We start from the raw sequence: 14,319 nt of genomic DNA on the forward strand, positions 1-14,319 counted from the left end.
GCAACAATCCGGAGTTTGTATCTCTCAATGTTTCTGTTTTGATCAAACTTGATCCGGAACACAGGTTTTGATGTGATAGGTTTCACTCCCTTTGGAGGTGGGACAGTGTCATATACTGCATTGGTATTAAGACTTAGGAGTTTCTCCTTCAAGGCAGACTTCCATAATTCTCCATCCGGACGTGATAAGGCTTCCTTTAGTGTCCTTGGAAGGTCTGTATTAGGTGGACCAGTGCTTGCTATTCCAGCAAAGAATGTCTCCTCTGTATCAGATGTTTCTTCATGAACCTCAGGAGTGTTAGGTTTCTCCATGGAGTTGTCATGCTGCTCTTTTCAAGACTGTTCCTCATCTAGAGTCCTTTGATAATCTCGGTTTTTGTCTGCAGGACGGGTCTGGCGACTGCTTCTGCGTACTCCTAGGACTTCAGCAGGCATGACTGCTCTTTTAGGAACTTGTGCAGGTACTCCAGGGAGTAGACACATTTGTTTAGTTGTTGCCCCACTCACTCCTGAAGGTGTTGAATCACTCCTTGGAGGCGTTGGATGACTCCTTGGAGGTGTTGGATGCCTTCCAGAAGCTGATCCAATGGACAGGCTGTCTAGCTGTATTCGGACTTTTTCCACATCAGCTGGCTGTATGTTGAGGGGCTGTCCTCCCACTGACTGTAACTCTACTTTGGCTTTTCGTTCTGAAGATGGCCAGTGTTCAGGTCTTGGTTGTAGAGACTGTTGTGGAGGGTGTCTTAGCTGATCAGGTGCTCCCACTACTCTCGGAATGTCTCCACGGAGGTATTGCCCCACTGCTCTCGGAACATCTTCATGCTGATATGGTTCTATTGCTTGTGGAACATCTCCTTGGAGATGTGGTTCCATTTGCAATTCATTTGGATCTCGGATCTGAGGGTCAGGATCATTTCTCCTCCAATGTATTTTGGTCTGGATAGTGAGCATTCTCTGGAATGAGTCCCTCTCACTGATCTGTGCTAGTGTCTGTGTTCCAGGGAGCAGTGTTGTCCTTTTGTACCTTTCCGGATTCATTGAATATGACATGCCGACTGGAAAACACAGTTCATTTTTCAGTGTCTAGGAGTTTGTAGGCTTGCTTTCCATGTGTGTAGCCAATCATTATGGCTTTGCACCCCTTGGAGTAAAACTTCCCTTGCCTTTTGTCTTTTGGAATCAAGGCATATGCTTGGCATCCAAAAGGGCGAAACAAAGTTGGATCAACTCTCCTTTTAAACAGTATTTCATATGGGGTCTTTCCATGGAGTCCTGATGCTGGGCTGCGTGCTGTGATATATACAGCTGTTTGCATGGCATCTACCCAAAATGACTTTGGGAGCTTGGAATCATGGAGCATAGTGGTTGCTAATGTAGTCAATGTCTGATTCATGCGTTCTGCAATGCCATTTTGTTCCGGAGTATCTGCAGCTGTAGTTTCTTGGATGACACCATCTCCTCGGAGTTGATTTTTGAATGCATTGCCAGTATATTCTCCTCCCCCATCGCTCCGGAGGAATTCTGTGTATAGTGGAGTGAAGTTTTCTTCTCCCAAATGAGTCCAGAAGAATGTTTGGACATCTTCTTTCCATTGCTTATATCGTTCCAGTGCTTCACTTTTATGTTTTAGGAAATATATCCATGGAAATTTGGAGAAATCATCTACAATGATAATCCAGTACCGAAAACCCTCCCTGGAAGTTGGTTTGATTGGTCCTCCAACATCTGTGTGCACAATTTGTATGGGGCGCTTGGCTCGGTTTCCTCTAGTGGACTTGAAAGGTAATTTCTTCATCTTTCCTAAAGCACAAGGTTCACAAAAATCCGGGGTTCCAGTAAGGGTGTCTATGTCCTGGAGCTGTCTTTTTGTAACCATCTGTTGCAAGCGGTCCATTACAATGTGTCTCATTCTCCTGTGCAATAAATTTACATCTACTGCTGCAAAAGCTGACTCCGGGTTGATTTTGGGTTTTGCTTGGATGTGATAAAGTCCTCGCTTGTGTAACGCAGTGAGGATAAGTTCCTCCTTTTTCCGAACTTCACAAGCATTTGACCCTGCTGGAAAAAGTGTTGATAACCCCGTTTTGGACAATTTGTGGACAGAGACGAGTGCTAACATGAAGTTTGGCACAAGTAAGACATTTGACAGTGCAATATTGTAGTCTTTTTTGCCAACAGTTGCTTGTAGGATTACTGTTCCAATGCCAATGGCATTTACAGAGGATTCATCCCCAAAACTGATTGTCCTCGGAGGATGCAGAACATGGTATGTTCCTGGCTCAAACCAGGAGCGGTGAGGGACCATGTGGGATGTTGCTCCGGAGTCAATAATAATTGTTGTTTTGGTCTTATCGGGTTCCGACACAAGGTAAGCTTGAATGTGTTTAGCAAGTGGCTTGGAAATATGTACATGTTCCAATGCAATATGACTCTGTTCCTCCTCGAAGTCAGATCCAGATGATTGCTCCGCCGTATTTGCCTTTTCCTTCTTCCTTTGACCTTTTCCGGCTGACTGAAGTGTTTGACACTCCGAGGTGTTGTGTGTTTTGGCTTTGTGGAAGTCACACCACTTCTCCTCCGATTTGAGTGCTGATTTGGAACCTCCAGGGGCCTGTCCTGACTGTTGTGCAACTTCTGCAGTGATCCGGATCTCAACTGCATCAAAGGTAAGTTTATTTTCTTCAATCGTGTTGATTACCGATGACTGAAATATTTGCCATTCAGGAGTGCATGGGAGAGATTGGAGAAGAGCGAAGGCCATGAGTTTGGTATCAACTCCTAGTTTCATTCCAGAGAGGTGTGAATCAATTGTCCGGATTTTTGCAATGTGGTCCTGGATAGGTGATGTCCCATCAACAATTTGGTGAGTTGCTGGAATGAATAGAAGGCCGAGGCGATGTTGGACGTCTGATGGAGTGAGACAAGTTTATCAAATAACTCCTTGGAGCTGGTGAGGTCTCCAGTCCTCATTAGGAGGGCATCAGAGATGTGGTCCTGGATGATTCCATGTGCCTTCTCATCCTTAAGTATCCAGGTGATCTCAGGATCCTCCGAGGAGGTAGGTTTTCCTGGTGAGGGCTTAAGCTCCTCTCCAGTAACAACCCGGAGAACTTTTTCCCGACGTAGCTTTGAGATGATCCGGAGTTTCCATATTTGAAAATTGTTGGGTCCAGTGAGAACTGGACATGCGGATGTATCGCGTGCTGTGGTCATGGTTCCGAGGTTGCCGTTTCAAATAAGAATTATTTCCTGTGTAGCTTTTGCGCACCAGGGCTCATAACCTAATAAACCTAAGTGAAACTCAGCCGCTGCCCGAGAGGCTATAGAAACGACTTTATTATTTACCTAAGTGAAACTACAATAGATGTTAGTTTAAGGTGATCTCTAATAAATGTAATGTAACATACCTCAGCCGCTGCCCGAGAGGCTATAGAAACGACTGAGGTATTCCTATACTAAACCCCCTACTACTTATAGTCGGAGGTGCTACTCGCTACAGTATAATGACTCCTAGGAGTACAATTGTGCTCCTAGGAGAACAATGGTTACTCCATGGAGTGGTGGCTATGCTCCATGGAGAACAATGGCTGCTTTGGCAGAGACCAGGTTTATCCGGTTTTGTCATATCTCAATGAGATATATTAACTACGACTTACTGTAAAGTAATACATAGAGCTACCAAATGAATGTGCATATAACAGAGATATGAGATCAAAGAAACACAAACATCAGTGCTAGTAGTCCGTGGAATTGAGTTCTGTCGACGAGCATTTATTGCCAGGGGTCATCCAACATCATCCGTGTCACCAACTCGATACCCTCCTTTCTGTACGTGTCTTGTGTAATGTTGGCCGGAATTGAGCCATCTAGGAAAGTCAAGAGGTTGGGTGTCTCGTTCTTGTATTGAGGCCAGTTAATCCCTGTGTTTCCACTAGGATCAAGGTTTGCCACGAAACGGATTAAATAGTCTGTCATATCAGCAGAACCATAGATGATGTCTATGTCTGAACCATGGAACTACATCGAGATTATCAGTTTAGAATCTCGAGGGAGGTTAGAGCATCCTCTTACAGCGCCAAACCCGGGAGTATCCTTCATCCGTTTGCTGACTGATTACCAATCCTTAGCCAACAAACTTGGGGTCAATTATGTCAAGACTCACGGAAAGACCAGATCTTTCGGTGGCCAGAACGTGCCTGCAAGAGGAACCGGCGAGGGCCTTGGAAATTGATATCACCAAGGAAGGCGGCTACACGCTTGAACTGCGGCGTCACCGTGTTGTTGTTGCCAGTATTAAAAGGGGAGCCGTCCGCAGGAGTGACAGGATACAGCTCCATTACTTTGTCCAAGGTCGAGTTAGATACATGAGGTGACCAATAAGTTGTAATGTAGACTCGGAGTTCCTGCTCAGTTCTGTGAGAGTAGAATGAGCCATCTGTCAGGCTCGTATGGGGAGACCCGCAACCTACGTAATATTAAGAGAGGCGTACGAGAAAGGAGTGGCCTCATCGTCACAGTCTCCTGTAGATTTTGTGAGACAACGTATGCATATTAAATTGATGCTCGCACCATTTACAAAAGATACATTCGCCACAGAACCCTCTTTGATCAGAGTTTGAGGGTTGTCAACAAGGAAAACGCCGTCAGGACGAGGCATCCAGGGCAAGATGGGAGCCTAATGCACATAACGATATCAGTTCTACAATCCAGCATCCAGCGGTACCATAAGCAACAACATACCTGGTAATCATAAAAGGTAGGAACATTATCAATCGCGCTCTTGAGAGTGCCGTAAGGTGCTTCTCGGAGGCATTGCAGAGTGTCAGACGAATTTGAGCAACCTGTGTCCTTGACCATGGTATCGTAGTATGGCTGGCCACCTTTCATGCCGCTGACGGGGAGTTGAGAGCCAGAGTTCATGTACGCACCGCGGAATAGTCCTTCATTGTCGCCTCCATTTGTGATCATGTGGTATACAATAGAAGTAGAACCTGCGCTTTGGCCCCAGCTAAACATAAACTCTGTCTTAATAATTGTTCTGTCGACTATGATGGAAACGAGGGACTCACATCGTAACTTTACTAGGGTCACCACCGAATGAGCTGATGTATTGCTGTACCCATCTCAGGGCCTGACGTTCTAAGTAGACCGATGTGGAGACCGAAATTTGCTACACCTGCATCCATGACTTCTTTCCCAGCCAAAAAGCCAAATCCTAAACAAGTTGATCGTTTTGCGACTTTCTGATAGATTTAACACATTGCTTACCATTCAATCTGCAGTTCACAGTAAGATAGGTGCTAAAGGCTGCTGCCACAACCTGTAAGACTCACCGGTAGTTTAAGCTGACATAGATGACAGGCTCATTAAGTGCAAGAGACCTGTTGACAATAACGTCTCCCGGGTATCTGAAAGTACCATAAGCTCAAAGCAATAATAAGAGCGAGTGTATGAAAAGCTAACGTGGATGCACCGCCGACCGCGAAACCACCTGAGGAGATAACACTTCAATTGACTGACTGAAATAGTTGCTATCATCTCTTACCTCCAAAGAACCACTAAATATTGAGCACCACATTAGTAACAAAACACCGAAGCTGCCAGGGGTTTAATACGCACCACAACTACAGGTAATTTTGAGTTTGTAGTGGCACTGGCTGGCGTGTAAACATTTATCGTAAGACCTGTACAAGAAATATATTCAGCTTTTGAACGCCATCAGTCTCAGTATAGAATAACACACAATCCTCGCTCTGTGCGCCGCCGTCTGCAGCTAGAGCGGTGAGAATAGCTTCCGTTTCAGCAGTTAAATTCCCAGGGACTGTGACCGTCTGTTGTGGACAACTAGGTCCGTAGGCTGAAGCGTTATAAGTACCGTTGTAGGGCGAGATGGCTTGAGGAAGATGGAAGCGGAGATCGCCAACACTACGTTATTTAGTTCATGAAGTTGGCGAGAAAATAGAGCTGCTCACGGAGGTTGCACGTAAGGTATACCCAAGAACGCCGAAACGCTCCCGTTAGTGGTGCCAGTAAAGATGGCATCATCCAAAGTCACGGATGGTGGAGAACTTTGTGGCACAGGAGTACCCGCGACCATCCCACAAAGAATGGCGGCAGATAAGACGCTCCGAAACACCATCTGCGCTGAAGATAGTATAGAAAGATGCGCGAGCTAGTTTTGTGATGGCTTAAACACAGAGATTAAGAATAAAAGGGATCGAACTTGAAAGAAATAGTTGGATAGGTAAAAGTTGTACAACGAATTTCCCAAAAGTTTTGTTATCTGGGCTTTATACCTCTGTTATCACAAGTTCATCCGGGTTATGACTCAAATTTGTTTCTGATGGAGCATGTTGGCTGTGGCAAATCGTCAAATGAATCTCCCCAGTCAGACAAAATTACTGCGTCGATATCTAAAAATATAGTCAGTCAGATTACACTGGAGTAAGCTTACCAGTTACTATAGACCAGTTTGACCCGAGCTTCATCCGAATGCGGCAAGCACATGTTTTCCGGCGGCACGGAACGCGGAAAACACAGCGCTGACACTGCCTTGATGCCATATATGGGGTTTTATGTCGATCCTTGGGCAGTTCGACGTTCCCGAAACATGGACGATTGTTAATTGCTGATCCCAAAATACAGGTGAGTCTCTTATGACGATGATTTTATGTGAAATTATAGAAGCATTGTCTGATATGAGTTCTCCATGAGCTATGTGGCGCTTGCTGAATGATACCGACAGGGTAGCATACTACGCCCTTCCAGTCACCTATGCAAGTTGTGAATGTCAGCGAAGACATTCTCCAAATGCAATGTAAGCTCCGAGGCGTAGCTTTTATATTCTAACCTTTCTTGTCGTCGTGTTCAATCGTAGCGATCTTGTTATGTCCTCATATTCGAGCAATGGAGTTTCCGCTCACATTTCAAGTTTGCCTGCAGAATTTTCAAGTTCAACTTAAGGATGAAGTTATGGATATTATGAGCAAGATATACAAAGGTTGGTCTCCTAGCAGACTAAAGTAAAATAACAAGGGAACTGATACAATAACATGAATAGAAGAAAACACGAACTGGGACGAGACGAAATGCAGCTATGGATATCGAGCCGTCAACTTAATCCGCGAGGTCCTGTCACATATTTTCCAATGCAATCAAGGCTAGTCAACCCATTTGGGTTCGACCTTCAACTTAGCCTTAGGCCAATATTTGCCATCTTTCAGCCCTTCTGCCTCCATGCGAATCTTGACAGTTCTATGGAACTTGACTCCATCCTTCTTTTGTCTCGGGATGTGCCGTCCAGCACCCATGTTTATTCTAAAAACATGGACAAATCGTCAGAAGACCCATAATGAAGGCGATATCTTGAAAATAAAAATACACACTGATACTCCTGTGTCCAAGAATTATCGTTGTCCTTCTGGTAGTGATTTTTCTGTGGAAGGACTTCAAGTATCCACCACCCCTTCAGGAGTACCAGTTGGTCGTAATGCGGACTCAGCGCATCTGCTAGGTCTTCGTCCTCTTCGTTCACGAACTCCCCACCATCACTGTAGGTTACCATCGTACGATCGTCCGTCACCACCCAAGGTACCTTGAGCGGGGGAGAGCGGCAAGCAGGACTCTGATATAATGGAGGCGGTCGTGGAAGGACCTCTGGGTAAAGTCTATCGGGGTCAAGCCCGACTTTGGGGAATATAGACTTGTGGAAGAGAATGCCAGTTTTGGCCAAGAAACACTGGCGAAGCATCCAACGAAGAGGGATACGTGCAAGACTGTAACGTGTACCATTGACGACTGATCCACCTCCGACATCTATGATTAAAGCGAACATGAGTCAATTAAGCTATATCAAGCGACGCATATACGTGCCAGTATGACATCCCGAAAACCACACCTCCTCGACGTCGGTAGTCGTATCAGTGTCCTCAGAATATCGGCGTTCAAGGTCATGTAGGTTGGCCTTGTGATGGACTTTCTTACTGCGTGGCATCTCATGACGCTTGACGCCTAGCTCTTTATCCTTTTCCGTTGGATGGCTCCATGTGTTCGGATTGAAGCGACTGGAAAGGTGATGCAAATTGAACAGAAGGTAAAAATGAGAAAGAGAACGTGTATCCACTCACGCGCGATGCTCGTCCAGTGATATTGCATGTCGGAAGTACTTGATATTGTCGCTCACTTTCGTAAACGGCAAACGGCGAGGTATTAGTCCTACAGCACTGACAGTATCCCTGAAAGTATGATATTTCTCAATCAACTTGAGAATTATGTATAAATCACAACCAAACGTACCACACACCAACGAATTCGATTTCAACATTGATCGAGAAGGCACGCTTGAACGCTGTGCTTTGTTTCCAGCCAGTTTCGTCATCACGCGAATACATATTGTATGCAAAAGGAACTTGTTGATGATTGCACACAGGAAGAAGTCCGACCTGAGCAGCACGACCATCAGTTTTAGTGAGTTGATATAAGGCTTATAATGCTTGAATCCTAACATACCTTGTGAATCCTAGAATGAAAATAGGTCAATAGATATTCGTAATCTTGATCGTTGGTCACTCACATTCCAGCCAGAGCACGAGCGGTGTATGCCCCCCGAGAAAAGCCAAAGATACAGATCTTGTCACCAGCTTGATCTGATAATACTTTCAGTACACCCGTCTACAAGTAGAAGTCATGAGAAATTTGGCATACAATTCTGCATCAAAAACTCGTATCCGCCTGTGTAGCGCATCGTGAGCTTTGTTTAAAATGGAAAGGAAATAAATATATAGCTTACCCATAACATGGGCATTGAGATGAACTCCAACCATCATATCCCAAGTTTTTGATAAACCGGCCATGAAAGGAGTTGCGATCTCCGGTATAGTGTATGTCCCAATACCGGCCTAATGGGCATTGGTTTAAGGTGAGTCTTTGAAACGGGCTTGGATTGATAACCAAAAAAAATCAAGTGTACCTGATAGTAAACCATCTGTTGACTCATATCATCTTTCTTCAGCATCGAAAAGAACTGGATGATGTTGGAGTTCTACATATATGAGATCAGCTATATATCCCTAACACATGGAGAAATTTGAGACGCACATCAGCATCGAACTGATCTCCGGTTCCATCGAAACATAGAACAAGAGTACGATGTTCGTGAGTTTCTGGAATAATATCGTCCATATGATATTTGTCCGACCCTGCTGGCGACGCCTGAAAATCCTTGTTGGATGCAGGAGGTGAACTAGTGTTCGGAAAATCTTGGTAGTCGCCGTCGATAACGACAGGGTCAAGCAAAGGTCGTGTCGAATTGGCGGATGATTGTGTAGCCATGGCGGAACTGCTACCTTGTGACAGGAAGGACAAGGGAGACGCTGACTGACGGTCTGGTATTTGTTTATATACTTGCAATTGATCCTTAGACGCTATATCTTGGCTTTCATAAGAAGCCTCGGATCCGAACAATCACCCGATGTCGGTGTAAATTGCAAAGAACGTTTGATCTTCTGGCCGCTTCCCTATCGCTGAGCTCATGACAAGCCCCACAGTAACAGCATGCACTAGGCCAGCACCGTATTCAACACGTCGTTACACTGAGTCCTTTCATTCCTTGGAGGCAAAAAACGACAATCATTTGCGCCCAGCGGAAGTTTTTTTTTTATCATGATCATTAAGGCGTTAATTGCTTCCGCATCACTCCGAGATGTCAGACGGAAGAAATCAGCTGCGACGAGAGTTCCAAACATCGCAAACCTGCTGACTGAGGCGCTTTCGTGCACTCCCAGGCAAGCAAGACTTGAGCTAATCTAGCACTCTTCGAATTAGATTTATGTACAAGGCGTCACGGTTATCACGAAGCCGCTTTCTGTAGTCCTCGAATGGATTTATTTGGATACTTCGTCCGCGCTGTTCCCATTGATTAAGCTTGCTTACCATATGAGTCGGTCGCTGGACTCGCCGTTAGGCCAGATACTGAAGCTGTGCACAAAATTAACGTTGCAAATACCGGTCCTCCGCAAATTTAAGTGAGACGGAGTAACGGAAGTAACTCGTCGGTACTTGGGTTAGGGTTGCGCACAAACAGCTGCAAAGAACGCGCTTTTGACAAACGCACCGCGTTATCCAACTTCGAACCGCCATCGTACATCGCACGCATATAACGAGAATACCGAACCGGAAAAGCAATGCATCCCACAACAGGTCTGGCAGATCCAGACAACACACACGTACAATCCGAACAGGAACCGACTATGGGTGGACACCAATCTGAGGATAACAAGATTAATCAGTCTGAACGGGTAATAGAAGCCCAAGCACATGTGGAAACGTCCCAAACGTCATATTTCCCGGGAACATCAAAGAAAGCGTCAATAGTTATACAAGATGAATGTCTTCAGCATCGTTTCATCCGTTCACGAGACTCATCAAGTATCGTCGAACGGCCAGAGCGCATACGGGCTGTCAAAGTTGGTGTAGCCGCAGCCATAGCCCGTCTTGAGGAAATACAAGACACACATGGCGGTATTAGTCCTACTCCTGCGAAAGTCACCCAGGCTACATCAGATCCTGACGATCTGATAGCTGCACTTGGTCGTATGAACCTTGCTGCAGACCCTGCCCAACCTCGTATACCGTCCCTATCTATTCTAAAAAGTCACGCTACAGTAAATCTGCTAGACGACCCGGCGACAAAATTTATTCACGGCGATGTTGATGGAGACGTTTATTTGCAAAACTTGAAGAATTGGGCTAAGGAAAGCCAAGATAATATCTTAAAGAACGGGTCTGAAATTCCCTCAAATTTACCTCAACTTGACTTGTATTGTATGCTTCCATGTTAAACGTCAAGGTTGGACGCTATTGAAGCTCGAATTGTACAGTATCTCCTGGTTCCATTGATGCTATTCAAGGCGCTGTGGGAGCCGTCTGCGAAGCTGTTGACACCGTTATAAATTCCACTCGCCAGCATATAGACGTCAAAGATCACGCCCATCGCGTTTTCGTGGCCATCAGGCCTCCAGGACACCACTGTGGTGAAGATACACCTTGTGGCTTTTGTTTCGTCAACAATGTTGCTGTCGGTGCTGCACATGGTACAATTGATTTTTAGTACTGAAGTTCATTTCTAATCGATTTACTCAGCACATTTGAAGCATGGCATTCGGCGTATCCTCATATTTGACATAGATTTACATCATGGTGAATTATTTGTCACCCAGATCGACTATTAGTTTCTTACTTGCATCGCCACAATAGGAAATGGCACTCAATCTATTATCTGGCAGATCAATGAAGAAACATATCGACAAACACTAGAGTCTGAATATGCTCCATCAGACACATCGCCTAAAACTGGTCCTCAGATTTATTATGGTTCAATCCATGACATCTTGTCATTTCCTTGTGAAGTAGGTTTCCTGGCTTCTTCCTAGTCTCTCCTTTAAAACCCATGACTATCGTAAGGACGGGAATATGCAATGTGTACAAGCCGCATCGACATGTCTACATGGTCCTCATGGACAACATATCGAGAATATCCATATACAGGCTTATGAGTCGAATGATCAGTTTTGGGAGTTATATCGAACCCAATACACCAAAATATTCACTAGGGCTGAAGAATTCCTTGACAAGACTGGCGGACCCGGTGATGACGTCCTTGTTCTCCTAAGGTGCAGTATTTTGTGAGATTTCTGACTATTACACGCTGACCTGGTTGTCATTCGATTAGCTCTGGATTCGATGCATGTGAACATGAGGGCGGATCTATGTCAAGACACAAACGAAATGTGCCTGCCTCTTTTTACTACCGCTTTACCCGTGACGCGTGTGCTTTCGCCGACCGCTATGCTCAAGGCAGGATTGTTAGCGTTCTAGAGGGTGGGTACAGTGACCGTGCCTTGATAAGTGGTGCGATGGCCCATATGTGTGGATTGGTCGACATACAAACTCCAGGAGCTGTAGTTGACGAGGAGTGGTGGAGTGCAGAGAATTTGGACAAGGTAATGCCTATCTTTCTTCTTTGGTATGGAACCATCACGTCATCATTTCTGACACACTGCTTGCAGCTGGAAAAAGCGACGAAGAAACGAAAAGGGGGCCGACAATCAGCGGCGAATTCTCCAGAGCCATGGCTGGATCGTGCCCTATCGGTCTTTACAACTCTAGAAGCCGGTGCTTCTCAAAACATGACGCCGTCGTCTTCCCGAAACACTTTCATTCCTCCTACATCTATGACATTACGGGACAGAAGAAAACCTTCATCTAAACTCGCAGAAACTCAGTCTAGCGCTACTTCAAGCTCAGGTTCACCAACGTTGCCCCAATCTAAGCGCGGAGACAAAGATGGAAGCGAGAAGACAAATAATTTGCAACTGCCACCATCAACTTCATCATCTTCGTCCGACATCACGGACAGTTCAAGTGACGTAGCCCCTAACTCCACAGGGCTTCCAATCTCCGCTGTTGAAGAAGTCATAGTTCCGGCGAAGAAGCTTCCAAGAGTTATCTTGAAGGTCGGCCCTCCCCCTTCTATGTCATAGATCCGACATCAAGCAGTCTTTGAACAATAGCTATTTATTTATGGGGGGATGCTATATAATATACCCGAATGCCTGCTATACCAAGTACAGTACTGTGTTTCGCTCTATATGTGTTCTTGTACCAAGGCTTCATGTCGCGTCCGCCTCCACGTATGCGCGATACACGCGTAACTCATCTTCCACGGCTGAGAACTTCACGTCTGTTCCTTGTCCAATGAAAATGACATGACCCTTCGACACTTCCATCTTCTCACTTCCCCATTCTATCGTCCCTCCGCCCTCAAGGACTATAGCTATAGAAGGGCCACCAAGCCCAGGATGGGACTCAGCCTCACCCTTAGGAACGATCACTTGCATAACTGCAAGCTCGTCTATGGGCGGATCGTATATAGTCGTGGCCTTACCTGTCAGGCCTTCACGGGTCAACGGTGAAGACGGAAGGAAGCGCGTTTCTGCAGGCGCTGCAGAATAGAGAAGGCCACTCATAAAATTGGGAACATCTTTCTGTCCGGAAGTGAAGCCCGCTTCAAGCACGTTGTCAGAATTTGCCATACATTCGATGATATCTGTGCGATAAGAAGAGGTTAATGTCAACTTGTGATTGGGTAGCATATATATATATATATATATATATTGGGTACGTACCTCCTGCTACGTAAGCGTGAGGCTCCCCTGCAGCTAGGAAGATCGCCTGGCCAGGATCTAACTCGACATAGTTGAGCATAAAGGCACAAAACACGCCACTGTCTTCCGGATATTGTTTGTTGAGGGAGATGATCAAGGACCTGATATCCTTTTCCTCGTCTCTGTCTGGTCCAGCGTCATACCGCTTTACCAAGTTTCTGAGCTGCATCTTGACCTCCTTGACATCTGCTGTTAAGAATGAACCAAATAAATCTCTGAGGGCTTCCTTTCCCTCTGATTCTGAAGGAGAGGACCTGGCCACGGAAATAAATTGATTAATGATGACAGGAGGAAGGAGAGCAGCAAATTCTGGAGTAGAAGAGAGATAGATTGCGATCTTCTCGAGTGGTAAAAAACCGAAGAGTGCCTTGAAAGGCGTTAGTGCAATAGCTATCTCTGGCTTATGATTCGTATCTAATGATGCGGTTAGTCATGAGAGGGACTGTATTCTGGAACAAGCGAGCACCTGAATAAACGTCTGGCTGTTCTGAGTGTAGTCTCTCTGCCGTATGTTTATCTGGGTGGAGCTGCAATGGCAAAGCTTTTCGGAACGAAAGGACCTTGAACAAGAAAGGGAGCTGGCCGTCTGTGATATTGAACTTGTTGGAGACACGATCACCGATTAGGTGAGGGTAAGCTGCTAGGTGTTCTGAAAGCTTATGGCCGGAAGATAGGACTCGAGCGGGAGCTTTGTGGTGGGTGCCCATCCAAAGCTGTTCCACGCGTTTTCGTCAGTTCAACAAACAATATCAATGAAAGAGGTAGATGATTGTACGCACCTCTGCATAGGATGTCTGGTCATGGATTTTGAAGCCAGGTATGCCGGACCTAGACGCCAGTTGCGCCACTGTGGACGTCTGTCCCAAGTTCCCCCACTCGTATGACTGCGTCGCTGGTATGATGCGAAACACAGGAGGGGAAGAGTAATTCATGATAGAATATAGTTACTGTGCGTGAAAAGCTAGCAAGACTCCAGGTCTGAGTTGAGACTTTATATGTGTTCTCCTTCAAGCCGGTTCAAGTTATGCCTGTTAGTTTGACCTGGAATCGATCGTGAAAGCCAATTTTTGCAACTGCGATGACGATCGTGTGTAATC

General features: G+C 45.6%; 5 protein-coding genes across 5 annotated transcripts; 1 reads left to right on the forward strand and 4 right to left on the reverse strand.

The window, feature by feature from the left end:
* Positions 1 to 332: 332 nt before the first annotated feature.
* On the reverse strand, positions 333 to 950 carry SERLADRAFT_443266 (uncharacterized protein; the record flags this gene model as incomplete). The annotated part of the gene is made up of 1 exon (XM_007323883.1): positions 333 to 950. One exon carries the CDS (start codon positions 948 to 950, stop codon positions 333 to 335), a length of 618 nt encoding a protein of 205 aa, XP_007323945.1.
* Positions 951 to 3,770: 2,820 nt separating this feature from the next.
* Positions 3,771 to 6,096, reverse strand: SERLADRAFT_374500 (uncharacterized protein; the record flags this gene model as incomplete). Its single annotated transcript, XM_007323884.1, has 13 exons — positions 3,771 to 4,016; positions 4,071 to 4,108; positions 4,162 to 4,412; positions 4,469 to 4,520; positions 4,569 to 4,674; positions 4,740 to 5,007; positions 5,069 to 5,138; positions 5,161 to 5,242; positions 5,350 to 5,407; positions 5,463 to 5,490; positions 5,615 to 5,683; positions 5,743 to 5,924; positions 5,972 to 6,096. 13 exons carry the CDS (start codon positions 6,094 to 6,096, stop codon positions 3,771 to 3,773), a joined length of 1,575 nt encoding a protein of 524 aa, XP_007323946.1.
* Positions 6,097 to 6,951: 855 nt separating this feature from the next.
* SERLADRAFT_479593 (uncharacterized protein) lies at positions 6,952 to 9,304 on the reverse strand (the record flags this gene model as incomplete). The annotated part of the gene is made up of 11 exons (XM_007323885.1): positions 6,952 to 7,316; positions 7,385 to 7,814; positions 7,872 to 8,062; positions 8,126 to 8,233; positions 8,295 to 8,440; positions 8,508 to 8,517; positions 8,572 to 8,644; positions 8,703 to 8,729; positions 8,788 to 8,896; positions 8,968 to 9,039; positions 9,096 to 9,304. 11 exons carry the CDS (start codon positions 9,177 to 9,179, stop codon positions 7,160 to 7,162), a joined length of 1,407 nt encoding a protein of 468 aa, XP_007323947.1.
* An 876-nt stretch (positions 9,305 to 10,180) lies between these two features.
* SERLADRAFT_453724 (uncharacterized protein) lies at positions 10,181 to 12,673 on the forward strand (the record flags this gene model as incomplete). The annotated part of the gene is made up of 8 exons (XM_007323886.1): positions 10,181 to 10,294; positions 10,358 to 10,820; positions 10,877 to 11,089; positions 11,139 to 11,195; positions 11,253 to 11,404; positions 11,460 to 11,668; positions 11,728 to 11,998; positions 12,065 to 12,673. The coding sequence occupies 8 exons, from the start codon at positions 10,181 to 10,183 to the stop codon at positions 12,536 to 12,538; spliced, it is 1,953 nt and encodes a 650-aa protein (XP_007323948.1).
* A 6-nt stretch (positions 12,674 to 12,679) lies between these two features.
* Positions 12,680 to 14,145, reverse strand: SERLADRAFT_358618 (uncharacterized protein; the record flags this gene model as incomplete). Its single annotated transcript, XM_007323887.1, has 4 exons — positions 12,680 to 13,104; positions 13,184 to 13,636; positions 13,689 to 13,935; positions 14,002 to 14,145. Coding segments are annotated over 3 exons (1,119 nt in total), but the record flags the coding sequence as incomplete, so codon positions are not given.
* Between the last annotated feature and the right edge of the window lie 174 nt (positions 14,146 to 14,319).

The sequence above is a fragment of the Serpula lacrymans genome, assembly GCF_000218685.1.
Source record: "Serpula lacrymans var. lacrymans S7.9 unplaced genomic scaffold SERLAscaffold_17, whole genome shotgun sequence".
NCBI classification, from domain to species: domain Eukaryota; kingdom Fungi; phylum Basidiomycota; class Agaricomycetes; order Boletales; family Serpulaceae; genus Serpula; species Serpula lacrymans.